The sequence below is a fragment of the Tupaia chinensis genome, unplaced genomic scaffold, assembly GCF_000334495.1.
Source record: "Tupaia chinensis unplaced genomic scaffold, TupChi_1.0 Scaffold000054_1, whole genome shotgun sequence".
Lineage (NCBI taxonomy): Eukaryota > Metazoa > Chordata > Mammalia > Scandentia > Tupaiidae > Tupaia > Tupaia belangeri.
In genome coordinates, this window is record NW_006159512.1 from 5285208 (window position 1) to 5304669 (window position 19462).

The window sequence follows — 19462 nt, forward strand, 5'->3', positions numbered from 1 at the left end:
GGGATGGCAAGACAAAGGGCAAGGTATGCAGGACGTAAGAATTGGAAAATTATTTGCTGAGAACATATATGTGGATGTACTTGATTGAGACAATGCACAGTGTATTTTGGATGGAAAATTCATTTGTGTGTTGTGATGGTGTAAAGTGAATTAATAAATAAAAAAAAAAGAATGCAAAAGTTTTTAATTAAAAAAAAAGTGATCAACATTATTAATCATGAGGAAAATATCAATGTAGTGTCAATCAGGATGGTTAAAATGAAAAGAAATGACAACAATAATAAATGCTAGAGAGTAGGTAGGGCAACCTGAATACCCTCAGATTGTCGGTGGAAATAAAAAATGCTGGAACCACTTTAGAAACTGGAACTTTCTTAGAATGCTAAAATACATCTACAATGTAGGGCAAGGATTCTCCTAAGAGAAATGAAACACTCTCTCTCTCTCTCTCTCTCTCTCTATATATATATATATATACACACACACACATACACACACACACACACACACACACACACATATATCTCCACCAAAAGCCATATTGAAGGATACTCATGGCAGCATTTGTCAAAATAGCTAAAAACTAGACTATGCCTTGATGTCTGTTTTTGGGAGAATAAATAAACAAACTGGTATATTCAGTCAGTGTAATGAACCACTACTCGAAAATACAAATAAACAAAGCACTGGTACGCACAGCATGGATAAATCTCAAAAACATTAAGTGAGATACAAACAGCACATTTGGTAAGACTCCATTTGGAAGAAGTTCTGGATAGGCAAAACTAATTTCTGGTAATAAAAATCAGACCAATGGTTGCTTTGGCGGGCAGTAGGGCAAAGAAGTTAACTGAAAAAGAGATGAAGAAACTTTCTGAGGTGATAGAACTACTGTGTATTTAATAGAGTATGGGTTACACTAGTATATGCATTTGTTTATCACTGTCTGGGCCATGGGTATGCATTTGTCAATACGAATCAAACTGTATCCTTAAGAGCTGATAATTCCACTATATAAATTATCTTTTAATTAAAAAGCTCAAAAATAGCCAACTTACTGTTGCTAAATACAAAAAGAAGACACATCTTTTAGAATTGACAATTATAAGAAGCAAGGTGAATAATTTGTAATAAACTTTAAAAACACTTGAGATGTTTTTGCCCCTGTAAAGAAGGCCTCAGCAGGCATTATTAAGATTTTTCTTAAAAAGTGATTATTCCTGGCCTGGTCCTGTAGTGCAGTGTGTTAAGGGAGCCAGATCCCACATAGCAGACCATGGTTTGAATCCCAGTCTGAGTGGCTTGGAAAACATTCTGAGTACATGCGTGTTTGTGCCCAAAATCTGATGGGAAAGAAAAATAGAGGAAAAAGGACTGTGGTGTAACCACATCTTATTAGAGGTGCTCCCTCTTTCTCTCTGGCAAGCACATATACCCTCTGACAATTAAAAAATAAATGAGAAGTAATCATTTTTTAAAAAATGCTTCCACAAAATACGATGTCTAAGATCTAGGACTATAGATTTATGTACCGTTAAAAGTGATAATGTGACTAGCTTACTTATGAAGTAGGAAGCCTCAGTAATGTCTCAACCAAATTTAGTTGCTATAGGGCATGTGCGCTCGCCTGAAAGACAGAGACAGAGAGATGGAAAGTGAGAAACCCCCCCCCCTGCTGGGGGGGGGGGATGGCAAGGGCACAATCCCTTCTCCTCCATTCTCCTCTTGGGATCTTGGGCATGCATGCACACGTGCGCAGTGTGAGTTTAAGCCACCGGGTCCAGAACTTGAACCGTGGTCGACTACATGGGAGTCCAGCGACATAGCCATTACGCCAACTACTGGTCCCCAAATTTAGTTATTTTAACAGAGTCATACTTCCGATAATTCAAGTGGTAAATGCAGTGGATAACCTGTGAACATTTCAAATAATTCAGATGAACCTCAGGTAAAGAGTCTGTACTCTGACCCAAACACCTGGTCAAAGCATCACCACCATAGTTACACAGTTTAAAAAAAAAATTTTTTTTTAGAGAGATTTTTGTAATAGGGTACATGCAGATGTCAGAGAGACAGAGAGAGAGAGAGAAAAAAAGAAAAATCACCCCCACGCCCCCAGGGAAGATGGCCATGCTGTAATCCCTTCTCCTCCACTGTTCTCCCAGGATCTTGGGCATGTAAGCACATGTGCCTGGCATGAGTTTTAGCTGCTGGGTCCGGGACTTGAACCGTGGTCGACTACATGGGAGTCCAGTGATGTAACCATTACACCATCTGCTGGTCCCCATAGTTTCACATTCAAATGACAAGATCAGATGCTAGGCCTAAATGATTAAGTACTAGCAAATGTCAACGTATTTAATATCTGGGGTTGTGAAAATAGAAGAAGTCTTTATTAAAAACAAAACAAAAGAAAACAAAACAAAAGAAACATCCTTTAGACTACTTCACACAAAGGACATTAATAAATATTGCAGCAGATACTTTAAACTTACTTGATTACTGGAGGCAATGAATCAAGTCTAGTCTCTGGGCTCCAGGCTATGCCATCGACTCTGACTCCGTGGTGAAATGTTCGTAGTGTTTTATACTGAATTCCATCAACATCTGCTTCTTCCTCCTGTCACAATGTTTCAATAAGTTATGAGAATAAATAATACTCTGTATTTCATTATAACAAGCTATTTATCAGGGGGCTTTGTATATACTTTTCAAAAACTAATTTAGGCCCCAAAACTAATTAGGCTCTTTAGAGGTGGTGTAAGCAGTAGTATTTTACTCTGTGATGCTGGAAGCCATGTAGAAAACCTGGGTTTCAGGTCCTTGTGTTAACCTGTGCATGCTGGACATACTTGCACCAACGATCCTGGCTGGCTAGAGGGCTGGAGTGGGGGGATCATAGCATGATTAGACATTATGGAGGGTGCCCATCTCGCTCTCTCATGAAAGAAACAAAATAAACTTAGCAAAACAAATTAGATAGTAACTAGTATACTGAATTAAAAAACACCAAAAAAAACCCCCACCATACCTAAGTTGTCTAAGCATCAAAAACTCTCTAAGGCAACTAAAAATACATAATAAACATATTAGTGATGTAACTAGGAGATGATTTTTTCTTTCTTTCTTTCTTTCTTTTTTTTTTTTTTTTAAGATTTTTGTCATAGGGAGTGTATGCAGACCAGAGTGCAAAATCACCCACAGGGAGATGGCCATGTTACAATCCCTTCTCCTTCATTCTCCTTTGGATTTTGACACACATGTGCCTAGTGTGATTTCTTAAGCCACTAAATCCAGAACTGAAACCATGGTCGGCCATGTGGGAGTTCAGAACCTTAACCACCACGTCACTTGCTGGCCCCAAGATGTTTTTTCGCTATAGGGTGCGTGTGCTCGCCAGAAAGACAGAGAGACAGAAAGTGAGAAATCACCCCCCGGGGGGATGGCCACGCCGCAATCCCTTCTCCTCCATTCTCCTCTTGGGATCCTGGGCACGCACACACACGCGCCTGGTGTGAGTATAAGCCACCGGGTCCGGGACTCGAACTGTGGTCGACTACACTGGAGTCCAGCGACACAGCCATTACGCTAACTGCTGGTCCCACCCCAAGATGTTTTATCTTTAATAATAAAAACAAATTTAATAAGAATGAATGCTCTAAGAATCAGGCCATTTTAGGTAAATTATGTAAAATTGATAATTTAATTGATAATATATGGATTATCAACTGACAACATAAATATATACTGAACACAAAGTTTCGATTATGTGGAAGATATTTTAGGAGCTTATGCCTCATAGTCATTACGTCAATGATTTTCATGTTGTCTTATATATGTCAATATATGTGTAAGATGTTACAAATAACTCATCTGTGTCACTAAACTATATGAATAGTGACTATCCAAATAATAATCTAGTAAATTTAGTTATGGATATTTGATCGTGGGTATAAATGTTTATAAAGCTGGTTTATTTACCTGGTTGATACTACTAGGAAGATTTCAGTTTTTTCTCATGGAAAGTTGAGGAAAAAAATTAATTTTAAAAGTCAAGCCAGCTTAGCCCACCAGGATCCTACAGTGCTATAGTATAGTGGTTAAGTGCCATGTATAGGAAGCTGGATCACAAGTGACTGACCATGGTTTGAGTCCTGGCCCTGGCAGTTTGAGAAACACACTAGGCAAGTGTGATTGCCTGCAAAAATCCTGATGGGATGGAGAAATTGGAGGAAAAATGACTGCAGTGATTGCCTCCCACTGTTGGGTGCTTTCGTGCTCTCTCACCAAAAAAAAAAAAAAAAAAAAAAAGAAAAAAGTGAAGTAAAAAAGTCAAGCCATCTATCATCTATCTGTCAATCAATCAATCAATCATCTACTTAAATTTGCTAGAGAATGAGCATGATCACCAGAGGTGGATAGGCAGACCAAAGGAGACAGAGAGAGAGAGAGAAAGTGGGAAAGCACCACCCAGGTTTATGACCATGCTGCAATCCTTTTTCCTGAATTCTCCTCTCAGAATTTTGGGCATGCACACACATGTGCCTGGCATGTTTTTCAAACTCCTGGTCAGGTCTAGGACTCGAACCATGCAGTTAGCCATGTGGGATCTACCATGTCAAGTGGTTGGCCCATCATATATCTCTAATAATGTGGATAACCCCCGTAAACTATCCTAGTACAAAAACAATACAAAAACTCAAATCCAGAAATGTAACTGAATACCAAGGCATGCAGTGCCCACATTCAATTAAAGCTTCAGTCTAGAAGGACCAGAAGGCAAAGCTTAGTGCCTGTATACGGAAAAATGTCCAGAGATTTCTGCATAGATCCAGGGTCTTTAAAAAGGAATTTAAAAACACAAACAACACAAAAACCCAGTTTGCCAACTCCTATAGTAAAGGATGTGCTTTTTGGGTGAAGAAAAATGATCTCAGAAGGAAGACAAAGATGTAAGGAAGAGTGAATAAAAACTGAAAGTCAAACAGGTAAGTAAGTGTAAACAAATAATTGCCATGTGAAAAAACATTTAATTTGTGGGTAAAACAAAAAGAAAATTGAGAGAGAACTAAATTATAGGGAAAACACTAAGTGTAGAGGGGTAGTAACCATTTAAATGTTTAAAGTCCTTATCTTCTTCATAAAGAAGGTAAAGATGTTAAGTTTGACTATCTAATTAAGAATGCAAGTTCAGACGTCATTGGCAAGCATTAAAAAAGGAATTAGTGTGTAAAACTTCAAAATTATTGTCAAGGGATAAAAGAATAAAGTATAAAAACAGAAATCATGAGAATATGAGTACTGGCAATGTTTCCAGCAGAAAAACTATCATTAATTGAAATATTTAACAATTTAGGAACAGATAAATAGTGGTACATTCATTTCATAAAATACCATTACACTGTAGTGAAATCAAGTGAACTCTGACATGGAGGAATCTAACAAACATGTTAAGCAATAGCAGTAAAGCATAGAAGAATATAGCATAGAATAATGTAATTGACACAGCTTAAAACATGGAAAACAATACACTGATTTGGAATACCTCACATATGGTAACACTATATAAAAACACTAGGAATCATCAATACAAAATTTCTTGGGAGTGAGATGGAAAAGAATTAAGGGAAGGATACCTAGGTGGCTTCAAAGAATTGTTAATGTTCCATTTCTTAAGTTAGGTAGTGGATAAAAAAGGATCTATTTTATTATTCTTTGTATCTTATCTAGATAGTACATATTTTTAAATATCTAATTTTATAAGCATAAAATATTACAATTTAAAAAATAAATCATTGCTACTTGGAAAAATATGTAAACTGGGTCCAGAGTCCAAAGCAAAAATTTTTTTAAAGAGAAATATTTATTTATTTTTTATTCATTTATTTTAATTTGACGAGAGAGAGAGAGAGAGAGGGAGAAAGTGAGAAAGCAAGCCACTGGGTCTAGGACTCGAACCGTGGTCAGCCATGTGGGGATGTCCCCATCTGCTGGTCCCCCCACAAGCAAATTCTTTTATGACAATTTTCCCAAGAAATTTTTATATTAAATTAACTGCCACTTATCTCTTATAAAAGCTTATGAGATTATAAAATATTGGGGAAAAAATCCAGAGCAGGTAAAACTTGGTATTTAATAGAATACATCTATCAATATATAGATAGGAATTACTGTAATTCCTGTTCTAAGAAATACATTCACCTTGAAGATAAATGCAGTTTTATAATATACATTCTAACAGAATCCAAGCTGATGTGTTGATTTTTCCAGGATAGCATTTGAGATCCCAGCAAAGTTATTTCATAAATAGACTACACAACTTCCTCTACATAATTTAGATATCTTTGGAAATAACTTTGTATTTCAGATGAACTGAGAATGAACAGCAAAATTTTTCCATAAATTAAAGAAGGAAATAGAAGAATATACTTATCAGGAAAAGGAAAAGTCTGTCAAATTTTATTACTTCATACTTTGTGTGTGCAATAGTTGTACAGTTATCAGCCATATATGCCAAGGCAGCAACCACTAAGCAATTTAATAATAAATTTAGGAGTCTAATCATAGCTGACTTCACAATTTGTGTTACATTTATTTCCTCACACTTGATGAATCAATCTTCTAAAATGAAGTTTTTTTTACATAAAAACACCCATTGTTTTGCTATTGTCACAACTGTGTTGACAATTAGGTTGTGCAATTTAAAACACAAATTATATGTGGAATTATTGGGTGGTCAGTGGATAAAGAAATCCCAGGGATTCTATAGCCTAAGCTTTCTTTATTACCAATGAAAGCTTTCTTCCTGGCAGCCTTGTCTGCCACTGAGCCAACTAAAAGGCCAGGGTGTGTGTGTGGTATAGGCAGAGATGAATGCTATTTGGGGTTTAGTCTGGGGTGTAGGCAGTATTGTATAGGCAGGAAATTAAGACACTTTGGAAAACTTGCTATAATACAAATGATTACACAAGTCTCAGCATATTTGAGGTTGGGGTGAAGGGCTAGTCTAAGGCTTTGAAATTGGCAGGCCCTTTCATCACCCTCATGTAAGGCCAAATACAGAATTTCAGTGAGACAGGACTGTGAAGTTTATCTAGTTTAATTCTTTCACCTGATGCTTGACTCTCCATAACATCTGAAAAATGCGTTTATACAATCCCTCTCTGAATACTTCCAGTAAGAAGTAAGTAGCTGCTTCTTTGGAGAGGTAATTCAATTGTATTTAAGGATGGCTATAATTATTAGAGTTGGCTTTAACATTAAGTCACAATCTATTTCCATGTAAGTTGTTCACATTTTTCCAACTTCTGTCTCTAGAACCATATAGAATAAGTCTAGTTTAGTGAACATACTCAAAGGAGATGGTGCATGTCTTAAGGCACTATAATCTACAACTCCAATCAAATAGAGGTGACAAATAACATAAAATCCACTTACCATTTTGAGTCTATTAACTCTGCACATGACAGTTTAAAACATTTTAATAGCACTCTGAAATTTATCTTCACAAACACTCTCTCTTTTGAATCATAATATACTGCTGAGAACTGAATATTATTGGTTTGTCAGAAAAGTCATGATGCATTTTTTCATAGGAAAACACAGCATGACTTTTCTGATAACTCAATATATTATACATTAAAGATTATTGTCATCTGTAGAGGATGATATACAGGGAACTGTATGGTCTAATATGGCAGTCACAAACCACGAGGGGCCATATAACATTTAAAATATGGCAAGTTCAATTTGAACAATGTATTCTTGAGAGGGTTTTTTTTTTCACTATAGGGCGCGTGCGCTCGCCAGACAGACAGAGAGAGACATAGAGACAGAAAGCGAGAAATCACGCCCCAGGGGGGATGGTCACGCTGCAATCCCTTCTCCTCCATTCTCCTCCCAGGATCTTGGGCACGCACGCACATGCGCCCGGCGTGAGTTTTAAGCCACTGGGTCTGGGACACGAACCGTGGTCGACTACGTGGGAGTCCAGCGACATAGCCATTACGCTAACTGCTGGTTCCCAACAATGTATTCTTTAAAAGTGTAAAATGTACAAATTTCAAAGACCATGAAAAAGAATTTATCAATAAAATACTTCATTAGATATTTTTTTTTTTTAAGGGAGAAGTTTTGCTATAAGGCCCGTGCGCCAGAAAGACAGAGAGAGACAGAGAGACAGAAAGTGAGAAATCACCCCCCCGGGGGGATGGCCACGCCACAATCCCTTCTCCTCCATTCTCCTCTCAGGATCTTGGCACACATGCACACGCACCTGCTGTGAGTTTAAGCCACCAGGTCCAGGACTTGAACTGCGTTTGACCACATGGGAGTCCAGCGACATGCCCATTATGCCAACTGCTGGTCTCACTAATAGTTTTATACATTGATTTTATGTAAAATGTTTTGTTTACATAGTATTCTTAAAATTCATTGGAACTGCTTTCTACCTTTTATAATTTGGCTACTGTAACAGTTAAATTTATATTTGTGGATCACATTATATTCTTTTCTTTTTAAAGAATTATTTTATTTAACATAATTCATTAATTAATTTTAATTTGACCAGAGAGAGACAGAGTCAGAGAGAGAGGGAGCAAGAGAGTGAGAGAAAATGAGAAAGCAAGCTGCCAGGTCTGAGAAGAGAACTATGGTCGGCCATGTGGGAGTCCAGTGCCCCTAACCACCATGCCATCTGCTGGCCCTAACATTACATTTCTATTAGATGGTACTGTATTATGTCCCTTTGGTAGTTTAATCATTGCAATGACTCATGGCAAATATTCAGATGACTAAAAACCTATAGTATCCTTTCTCTTATCCAGCTCTAGCAGTCTACCATTTCAAGACTTTAAAGATATTCATCTTTAGGGACCAGCAGTTAGCGTAATGGCTATGTTGCTGGACTCCCATGTAGTTGACCGTGGTTTGAGTCCCGGACCTGGTGGCTTAAACTCATGCCGGGCGCATGTGTGTGCGTGCCCAAGATCCCGAGAGGAGAATGGAGGAGAAGGGATTGTGGCACGGCCAACCCCCAGGGGGTGATTTCTCGCTTTCTGTCTCTCTCTGTCTGTCTGGCGAGTGCACGCACCCTATAGCAAAAACTTCTCAAAAAAAAAAAAAAGATATTCATCTTTATTAAATTTTAGTTTGTTCAATGTGGCATATTAATACAATCTATTAAATAATATTTAGCTTGAGCAGAGGATAAAACAGGTGCTCATTAAATCTCAATAAATACCAGCTAAATGGTCTGTTATCCAAAATACTAAGGCATTCATTTCAGCATCATGTTTCTTATGAATAGCATCTAAGTGCTTAAATCAACATTCTCATCCAAGTCCCAGGAGAGGATTCAATTCAAAGACCTTTTAAACAGACTTAGGAACTGCCATGCTCCTTCTGCACTTTACATATAGGCTTTCATAGCATTTGTTTTGTTTTGTTTGTTTTAAATGGCATTGCTTTCTATGTAAATAGCTCTATGAGGGCAGGGTCCTTGCTCTAAGTTCCTACCTCCTATCATGAGTATTTGATAAAACATGACATCAGTCACCAATATTACTGTACGGCTCATATGTTCTTAGATTCAAAGAACAGCATGAGATTCTGAAAAATGCTCTGTTGAAATTTAATTCTACTGTATCTACAGTGTTTTCTTTATAGTCCTAAAAAGATGATTATTTTCCTTACAGGAATGTGGAAATCTTTCAATTCAATTTACCTTTACTTACTTTTCTCTTGACAAAAGAAGCATGAAATTGGGTACTATGGTACTTGAAGGTTCTAGGATGAGAGAATAGGAAAAACACTTAATAGTGTTTAATTAAATTTTAAAAAAAAGAAGGGGAGCAATATTTTGTTTTGAGTCCCCAAGGGCAAGCTATTGCAACTCAATTCTCCTTCAAAACCATTTTAACCATGGCGTCAATCTGAGTAGATCCACAAAAAAACCCCCAAAAATAGGGGTTTAAGAATGTGGTCAAGATCTTGTTTCTTCATTTACTAGGCACTGCAAATCCCTGCAGGTCTCTGAAGTAGAATGAAAATTCTATGAAGTCAAGGATAGTCTTGTTTAACTGTATCTCCAATGCCTGGAACAAAGTATCATTTGTGTTCACTACAGTTTTCTTTGAGTAATTTGAGAATAAGACCTATACTGCCAATCTCACAGGTCTGAGAATCAACTAAGACAATGCATTTAATCATAAACCATAATGGAACAAAAACAATAAATATTTTTACTAGTTCTCATTTTGTCAGCTTCCTTCTCCTATTTTCTCTCCCTGTCACTCATCATCTCTGCCTTTCTTTTTTCCTAATTTGTTCTTAATTCTAGAGTTTCTCCCTCAATATTTATTAACTGAGCCTAAACTAGAAATAAAGACATTTGTTCAACATATTTGAATACAGTTTTATGTTCACAGATTCTGATTTTAAAAAAGCAATGACGTAAGTTTTATGTTCACAGATTCTGATTTTAAAAAGGCAAAGATGTAAAATTTCATCTGTAGGGGGTTGCCTTATTCTTTTGTAGGTTAATGGCTTGCATTAGAGAAATGGTTCCTTCTCAGTATTTTTCAAGAGTATTTTGTTTCAGTCATGTGACTTTTAATGGCATCAACCTGGTAATCCAGCTGAAATCAGGGTGAAGGTCATATGTAGCCTAAAAGCTAGAAATGCCTACTCCTATTCCAAGAGACAAAGTGGGATAGCCTACGAGCTCTCATATTCTACTCAGATACCAACAAATTGAAACGTTTAGTATATATTACCCCTTAGGATAAATGTGAATGCACCCCAATTTTATATATGCTTATTTTACCATAAAATGCAGAACTGTAATTTTAAGCCAACACATGTAAGATGGAGAACTGTCCCCCGAATAAAAGAGAGATAATGTTAATAATACAGGATCACTTTAGTCACAAGGTTATTTTAAATCTTCGAAAATTGGTCATTGTCAAATAACCTCATCAATTAATTATAATTTGAGAAATGCGGTTCTGTGATTAATATTCTGGTAAATAAAGGATTAACCAGACTCCTGAAGGTTGAAACTCCATTGCCAAAATATCTCTTATAAGTAGAACTAGCTTTCCTAGGAGAAAACCTGGTATGTGCTCACCACAGTCCAGCTTCGGTGATTAAATACAAGGCTATGACTGAGTGCCACCAATGCCCATGCCTATGACAACTAAAACGTATATACATATATGAATTACAATGTACTTGATGCCTTCTAAGAACTTCACACATATTAACTCATTACATACTCACAACACTCTCGTGAGCATTATTTTCCTCATTTTATAGAAGAGTGAGCAAGTACTTGCTCAAGGTTACATAGCTATAAAGAAGTAAGCCAAGCTGGTGTATATACCTAAGCATTTCAGCTCCAGAATTCATGCTCTTAGTGGCTATGCTGAACTACCTTCTCAATTAATATGCTCTCAGATTTTGTATATACTATATAAATATTATAGATAAATAAAAAGTATGATAGAATATTAATAGGAAAGTTGATTCATAAAAGCTATACATTTTTCCTGCATTTTTGTTTTTTTAAGGTTTTGTTACAGGGTATATGTGCTCATCAGAGAGAGAGAGAGAGAGAGAGAGAGAGAGAGAGAAAGAGAAGCATGCCCAGAGGGAATGGCCATATAGCAATCCCTCCTCTTCCATTCTCCTTTTGGGATTTTGGCTATGCATGTCTTTCAGTATATCTTTCAAGCTGCCAGGTCTGAGACTGGAACTGCACAGTTGGCTATGTGGGATCCAGTGGCCTTAACCACCATGCCACCAGCTACCCTGTATAATAATTTCTTAGGCTTTCAATATTAGTTTGTTTACTATGTCAAAGCAGAATGCAGAAAAACTGCAATTAATTGGTTTTCATTTAGTGTTTTTCTTATACATATCAATGTTCAGTTAATCATAGCTTCGAATTACTAGAATATTTCATTATTAATCATGAGAGATATTTATAATCTTCTTTCCCACCATTTATGCAATATATCTACAAATCTTAGACATGCAATACTGGGAATGTCTTTTCCTATGGATCTTCATATTAAAAAAATATACGTTATGTATATTTTATTAAAACAACATACTTTCAAAGATTAGCTTCGGTTTGTGCAAGTTTTTTACTCAAGAAACTATCTTGTCATTCACTGTAGTTTTGTACACTAACCTGAAATGTACACATGCCAATGACCACATAATTATTGCCACCATATGCAATCAGGTTTCCTGAATCCCCACTTTCAAAGGGATTAAATTCTACCACGTGCACATAATCTTCACAGTCCACAGTGTAGGCAGCATTTCTTGTGGCATCTTGCTTCATCTTGTATGTCAGAACTTGAGCAGTTGTAAAAATAAAGCAGCCTTCTACTGCACAAGGTCACGAGTCTGTGGAGGCCAACGCAGATAAAATGGTCAAAGTGTTAGTCAAACAGCAAATGAACAAAGTAAGGTGGTGGTACTATACTCCCACAGACAGCTCAAAAGAAATACTTGAAATACTTAAGGACAGAAATTGCAAGAAAAAAATTCAACCTGATCAGTGGTTTAATACTTGCCCCATAGCTTTCCTCTTTGCCATATTTGTTAATACCTATAGATTATAATACCACAAAATTCTGTTTAAATTTTCTAAGATTACTTGAAGATGGAATTATTTTAGTACGAAATATATTTATAAAAGTTGTAGTTTTATGTTAACATGGATGAAGTACTACTTACAGGCATCATGTTAACATTTTTACTGACATTATCACATCGAAAATTTGCACAAATGCAGGTACTACCTACGGTCCTCATTTTATAGATGAAGAAAACAGGGGTTTAGGAAGTTAAATTGCCAAGCTCTTAAGCAAAGCAGGATTTGAAAGACTTTCTTTACTGAGTGCAGTTCACACATGCTAAAGAAAAAGTTTTCTACCTTGAAGGAGGTCACAATCTTGGAGTGATTATGATTTAGTGTGAAAAGTGCTATAAGTAAGCAATACAAAATACATGATCAGGAGAAAACTGTGCTAAAATATGTGCTATAAAAATAATATTCATAAAATTAGGTACAGAGCTTTAACTAAACTGTCAGGGCCTACTGTGCATTCCGGAGGTAGCATTCTCACATAAGAAGTTTGGCTTTTATTAATAGAATTTTTTTCTAAAATTAATTAGATGCAAGTGTTGGTTTTGAAAACAACTGTGCATTTGATAAGCATCTTTTAAGTCTCACCTCAGGGAACTTATAAAGGAATGGTAACCTTGAATAGGTACCATGAACTGGACACCTGTCAAAGGAGGACCAGCATGAGACAGGGCCATGGAGGCAGTGGCATGGGAAACCCAAGAAGTCGGGGTCAGGGCACTTGGTAGCAGCCCTTGTTCCTGAAAGCAGTGCCCAGTGTCATCACATTTTCTGGGCTTCACTGTACAGGCAGGGCTTCACTTGCCCCTCACAAAATAGAAGGGTAAATAAGGAGGGAGGAAACCAGAGGTCCCTGCAATGAGCCCCGACGCCTCTCCACCGGCCAGGCGAGTCCTGCAAAACCCCGCTCCCACTGCCGGAGCCAGAGATCGTAGCGAAGAACTTCTGGGGACAGGACAGCAGCATCAGGTGGCGGGGAGCAAAGATCGCGGCCCGTGGGATCTACGCGCGATACGCACCAGACAACGCTGGGAAGTCACCAGGAGGAAGCTGGGCTGAAGCCGAAGCAGCCACGGCGCGCGCAGGATCTGCTTCCGGGTTGAAGGGCGAGCGCAGCGATTGGCTCGCGGGGCTTGCCGGGAGATTTGAAATGGAACCTGCCGCGCTTGGAGCACCTTAGAAACTGCTCTGTGGAACTTTTCCTCAGGGAGGTCGGCACCTCCTGGTCTGCCCCAAGACAGGTGAGTCTTGCCTCTTACCCGCCCGCCCTCCCACTTCATGTGGTAATTTAAGCTGCGGCTCGTGAGGGCGTTTTGGTGGCAGTTAAGTGACATGTGACCATCTGAGTTGATAATTAGTGCCGGGGCTTGTGAGGGCGTTTTGGTGACAGCTAAGTGACTTGTGACCATCTGAGTTGATAATTAGTGCCGGGGCTTGTGAGGGCGTTTTGGTGACAGCTAAGTGACTTGTGACCATCTGAGTTGATAATTAGTGCCGGGGCTCTCGCTGGATTCTGGCTGGGGGCGCTGGACCGAGTTCCCACTACCTGTGCGGGTCCCGGGGTGGGTGGGGGGTGTCTGCAGGTTGGGAGACTGAGGCCCCGGGGGCCTGTAAAAGACCTGTCATAGGGCAGCAAACCAGGGCTCTAGGCCCATGCCCTACAGATTCCAATCCCACAACTTCCCTCCTCAGTATTGTATCTTCCCAAGGAACACTTGGGACTTGCATTCTGGCAACCATAAAGACGTGGACTGCCATTTTAAAACTGAGCACCTACTAAGTGCCCAGCACTTAGGTGGGTTATGTACTTGTTTGACAACGTCTCATACTTCTCTAGAAATTATCTTCCCTCTTTTACAGATTAGGAACTTTGTGATCATCAGAGATTTTTAAATACCAAAGAATATACAGCTAACAATGGGGGAGTCTGGAATGGAACCCTGCTCTGTCTGACTTGAAAATAGAATTTCTTCAAATTGCTCTCACTGCCTTTTGGGACAGTTTCCTTTCACACATTTTTTACTCCACTGCAGCTTGGAATACAATGTTAAAAAAACAAGTGTTTATTATCATGGCTGCTATTTACCATTGTTTTTTGTATAGTACAGCCTGCCAGTCAGAGTTTTTGCACATTCATTGTCTTCTTGATAACTCACTACTCACTGGGAGATAAATAAATATGTTTTAATCATGTCATCTTGTTGATGAAACCTCTACCTAAGCACCCAGATGTAAAGCTCAGGTTTAGGCTCACACAGCCTGCTAGCTCCTAGTTAGTGCTAGACCAGGGATTGGAAAGCATCTTGCTGTTTTTGTGTAGCCAGCTCCTGAGCTAAGAATGGATTTCACATGTTTATGTGATTAGGAAAAAAAATGACAAAAGTAGTAATATTTTATGATGTGTGAAAATTGCCCCAAATGCAAATTTTAGTGTTCATAATAGTTTTATTAGAGCACAGCAATGCTCATTTGTTATGTGTGTTTTTTGCAATAGGCGTGGGGCCCTGGGCCAGAAAGACACAGAACTTCTAGAGAGAAGGCATCCCATTATGGGGCATGGTCACGTTGCAATGCCATCTTCATTTTCCTATCCTGTCAGTATTTGGGGTATGTAGCCACATGATCTGGCAGGTTTTCAAGCTGCCAGGGCCAGGGTTTGAACCAAATTTGGCCATGTGGAATCTGGCTCCCTTAACTACTAGATTATGGGGCTGACCCTATGCTCTTTTTTTTTTCCTTAAAGAATTATTTAACTTTATTTACTTGTTTACTTATTTTGATTTGACCAGAGAAGGAGAGGGAGAGGGAGGGAGGGAGGGAGGGAGAAGGAAAGCAAGAAGGCAAGCCACGAGGTTCGGGATTTGAACTGCTCTGGCCATGTGGGGGTCCACTGCCCTTAACCACCACGCTGCCTGCCGCCTCCCCTATGCTCATTTGTTAATGTATTATCAGTGACTATTTTTATACTTCAAGCTGGAGGCAAGTAGTCATGACAGCAATTGTAAGGCCTGTATGCATCAGATACTTTATCGTTTGCCCCTTTCAAAAATGTTTGCTGACTCCTGAATGAGACTGTTGATCTGTTATTAATAGTAATGCTCTTTCAATTTTAACTCTAAACTTAGAAACACATCATGCATGATAATATATCATTTATTTTATATGTGCCAGGCACTGCTGTAAAAGCTTTACATGTATTTATATCACTTATTCCACAGAAAACACTACAAAAAAAGGGACTATTACTTGAATTTTCAGTATGAGGAGAGCACGACAAGGAGGGGTGATGTAATTTGGCCAAGATCTCACAGCGAGTTAAGTGGTGGAGCCAGGATTCAGCTTGGTCTAATTTCAGATAAATTTTCATTTATATCAATTTAAACTCCTAATACCTTTAAATAGTACCAATAAGTAATTTACTGCTAAAATGTATTTCAGGCACACTGATCCTATTACTAAAGCTAATGTTTTAGCTTCACCTTCTTTTAAGAGATGAAAGTGATATTTTGAAGAGAAGTCTAACTCTTAGCTATTTATAAGGATTTTTATTTATCTATATATTTTTTAATACATGATCTTCTACCTGTATTTTTAAATTGCTTCACAGATTATGTCTCTAATTTAAATTATTATTTTTTAAATGGCACATACCACTTTTTTGATCACACAAATTCAAGATGCTTAGGAAACATTTAGGATTCTGTTTATGCCATAGAAAAATAGAAGAAAAGGATAATAGAAGGAACTAGTTAAATGGGATGTGTGCAGAGAAATACTCTAAAATAAGATGATGTTGACAGCTCAGGTAAAGTAGGAAAAAACTTTTAAGCAGGCATGGTTGTAAACTCAAGAAAAATAAATTGGCCACTTTATTTAGGCTTGGGTTTATAAAACATTGACACTACATCAAATTATTTTGAAAGATTTTTGTCTGCATCAGGACAAGTTGTGTAATATGGTGATTTAAGAACGTTGCCTAAATTATAGCCATAGTATTGGTTATCTACTGCTGTGTAACAAACCACCTCAGAACTTAGTAGCTTTAATATAGCTACCATTTTATTTGCTTATGATTCTGTGGCTGTGGATCAGCAATTTGGGCTGGACTTTGCTAGGTGATTCTTCTACTAGTCTTGTCTGGGTTCACTCATGTGGCCGCAGTTCACTTGGCAGGTTGACTGGGGCTGCCTAATCTAAAGTGGCCTCAGTCTCTGTGAGTTGGTGTTTGTTGTCACTTGGAGCACCTTGGTTTTCCTTCACATGGTCTCTCCAGCAAGTAGCTTGGACATCTTTATATGGCAGTCTCAGAACAGCAAGAGAGAGAGAGAGAGAGAGAGAGAGAGCTGAATTTGCAAGGCCTTGTGGTGAGAAACCCTCAAATCTATGATTAGACTATGACAAGGGGGATTCAGAAGTCTCAGTTTATATTGATAGTTAGTCATGGCCCATAATTTATTGTAGCAAAAGGATAAAAAAATCAGCAAAGAGAAAAACACACATGGGGGCAAAGTATTATATAAGGGACACCAGACACGAGCTTTTAGTAACCTTCTTCAAGTAGAATTACACAGGACACAATTCCTCCAGCAACAGTTCAACATACGTGAACTGTTACCTATCAGGGAAGCTTGTAATAGACTCAGAAGGAAAGCAAATGTTTAATGTAAACTCTACTGTTTGTACAATTTAGAATAATGAGCTTCTTTTATTGGAAACAATCCTGAAGCTCAAGTTCCCAAACTCAGGCTTTAAAAGATAGTATTCAGGCCTGCTGCATTTACTCTTCTGCATAGTTCCCTTAACCCTAGGCTCAGAACTCCCGTAATGTCATTCTGGCCATATTCTATTGGTCAGATCAAGTCACAAGGGTGGCCCAGATTCAAAGGGGTGGAAAAATAGACCACCTCTTTTGGGACACTGTAGGGAGGGGGGAAAATTGACTATGCATTTTTTTCAACCTACCACAGATGTTACTATCTATTTCAAAACAAATGACTTTTTAAATACAGTTTTAATTAGTTATGTCTTTGTCCATAATTATGTTTGCGGAATCTGCATGTCTGTTTTGTGTGAATTTTCGAAATTGAAGATTGGATTTTGTTATTTCAAAAATTTTGGCTTAAGAAAACTAAGAGAGGAAAATATGATTGGTCAGAAATGGTGTTACCCTGTTTTCTTAAATTTAATTAAAAGTAATCTTGGTAAATATGAAATGACCTCTTGTTCACTATTATTTTTCTCTAACTGTGCTTACTTACACATGTTAAATGTTAATTTCTAGTTAAAATAAGACACTTTAATGTTGTGTTCTGTCCTACTTTAAGAGAATGGCTGTACTTCATCAGAAGCCTGTCTTGGATATGATTAAAGAGTTTAGAAGGAATTGGCATGTTCTTTGTAACTCTGAGAGAACTACTCTCTGTGGTGCAGACTCCATGCTCTTGGCGTTGCAGCTTTCCATGGCAGAGAACAACAAACAGGTTAGTAAATTATATTTAGATTAGCTTGTTTTTTTCCTTTTTTTCTTTTTAGTCAAATTCTGATAGCTGTCCATTTGAATAAATATAAATTTAAGTACATTAATTTCTTTGCAATATATTGGGTCTTCGGTAAAGTTATAACATTATTTTTTCTGGTTTTCTATGCAAAAATGGGTCATGACTTTTCTCATGTCCCAATAAAGTCCCCCATAATAATATACTATTTTCAAAAATATCTACATATGTGTGTCAAAATATTAAAACTGGATTTGAAAGGATTTTTTTAAAAATTAAGGCTTTGGAACCAGCAGTTAGCGTAATGGCTATGTTGCTGGACTCCCATGTAGTCACCCGCAGTTTGATTCCCGAACCTGGTGGCTTGAACTCATGCTGGGCGCATGTGCATGCGTGCCCAAGATCCCGAGAAGAGAACGGAGAAGGGATTTCGCTGTGGCCATCCTCCCCAGGGGATGATTTCTTGCTTTCAGTCTCTCTGTTTCTCTCTGTCTTTCTGGCGAGTGCACGAACCCTACAGCAAAAACTTCTTAAAAAAAAAAAAAAACCCAATAAAAAAAAAAAAAAACCCAATACAAACAAACAAACAATAAACAAAATTAAGGCCTCTATTATATAATTATATATGGTCCATGCACAGTTGATATTTAATAGGAAGTTTTAGGATAAATATGTAACAATTACCCTAAGAGAAGTTATAAAAGGAATGCATAAGTAATATTTATTTAAATGACTATGATATGGAGTAATTATTCCTAAGTCGGGCTGTGGGTCAGAATCATTTGGGAGGACTTTTAAAAACTAATGGCTCCTGTGCCCAATCTTGGTAAATCTATACTGAGATGCTGGAAATGGTTTTAAGCATTTCCAAAGTGGTTCTTAGAGATAGCTTGGACCAAACTAGTGCTTGGAATGAAACATAGCTAAAAATGGTACAGGTGTTCAGATGAAAGAAGGATGAATGTAAGATGGGTGGTAAGGAAAAGCTTCTTGATTTTGGGTCAATTTTAGGTAAAAGAAAGGAAGGATTTAGAGGAAGGCTGAAAGACAGAGAAAGTCTGTTCAGAAAAAGGGTCTGGAGGGATCAAAGTCATGATTAGAAGTTTGTCATCATACCAACTAGATTAGAGAAGATATTTGAAAGGTCAAATTGGCTTCAGTGGACCTATTGGACTAGGTATTGAAATGACATTTTGATGAGTTTTAATCTATTTTAATCTTGTTTTTTTTTTTTAATTTTTTTTTGAGAGGTTTTTGCTATGGGGTGCGTGCACTCACTGGACAGACAGAGAGAGACAGAGAGACA

At 37.8% G+C, this 19462-nt stretch overlaps 2 protein-coding genes across 3 annotated transcripts in view; one reads left to right on the forward strand and one right to left on the reverse strand.

Annotated features, from left to right (window-relative positions):
- NUP37 (nucleoporin 37) overlaps positions 1-13741 on the reverse strand; it is a 47875-nt gene extending 34134 nt beyond the window's left edge. The window contains exons 1-3 of the mRNA XM_006141397.3: positions 13681-13741; positions 12197-12417; positions 2496-2620 (exon numbers count right to left, since the gene is read on the reverse strand). Coding sequence (XP_006141459.1) covers positions 2496-2620; positions 12197-12352 — 281 coding nt within the window. The 5' untranslated portion in view covers positions 12353-12417; positions 13681-13741. The remainder of the gene's footprint in view (positions 1-2495; positions 2621-12196; positions 12418-13680) is intronic.
- An 81-nt stretch (positions 13742-13822) lies between these two features.
- The window catches only part of PARPBP (PARP1 binding protein), an 82517-nt gene continuing 76877 nt past the window's right edge, over positions 13823-19462 (forward strand). Inside the window, exons 1-2 of one of the 2 annotated variants that reach the window (XM_006141398.3) lie at positions 13823-13902; positions 17986-18141. In XM_006141398.3, the coding sequence (XP_006141460.1) occupies positions 17989-18141 (153 nt within the window). In that variant the 5' untranslated portion in view covers positions 13823-13902; positions 17986-17988. Of the gene's footprint in view, positions 13903-17985; positions 18142-19462 lie in introns of those variants that run through there. The other variant, XM_027775744.1, reaches the window with a different exon arrangement.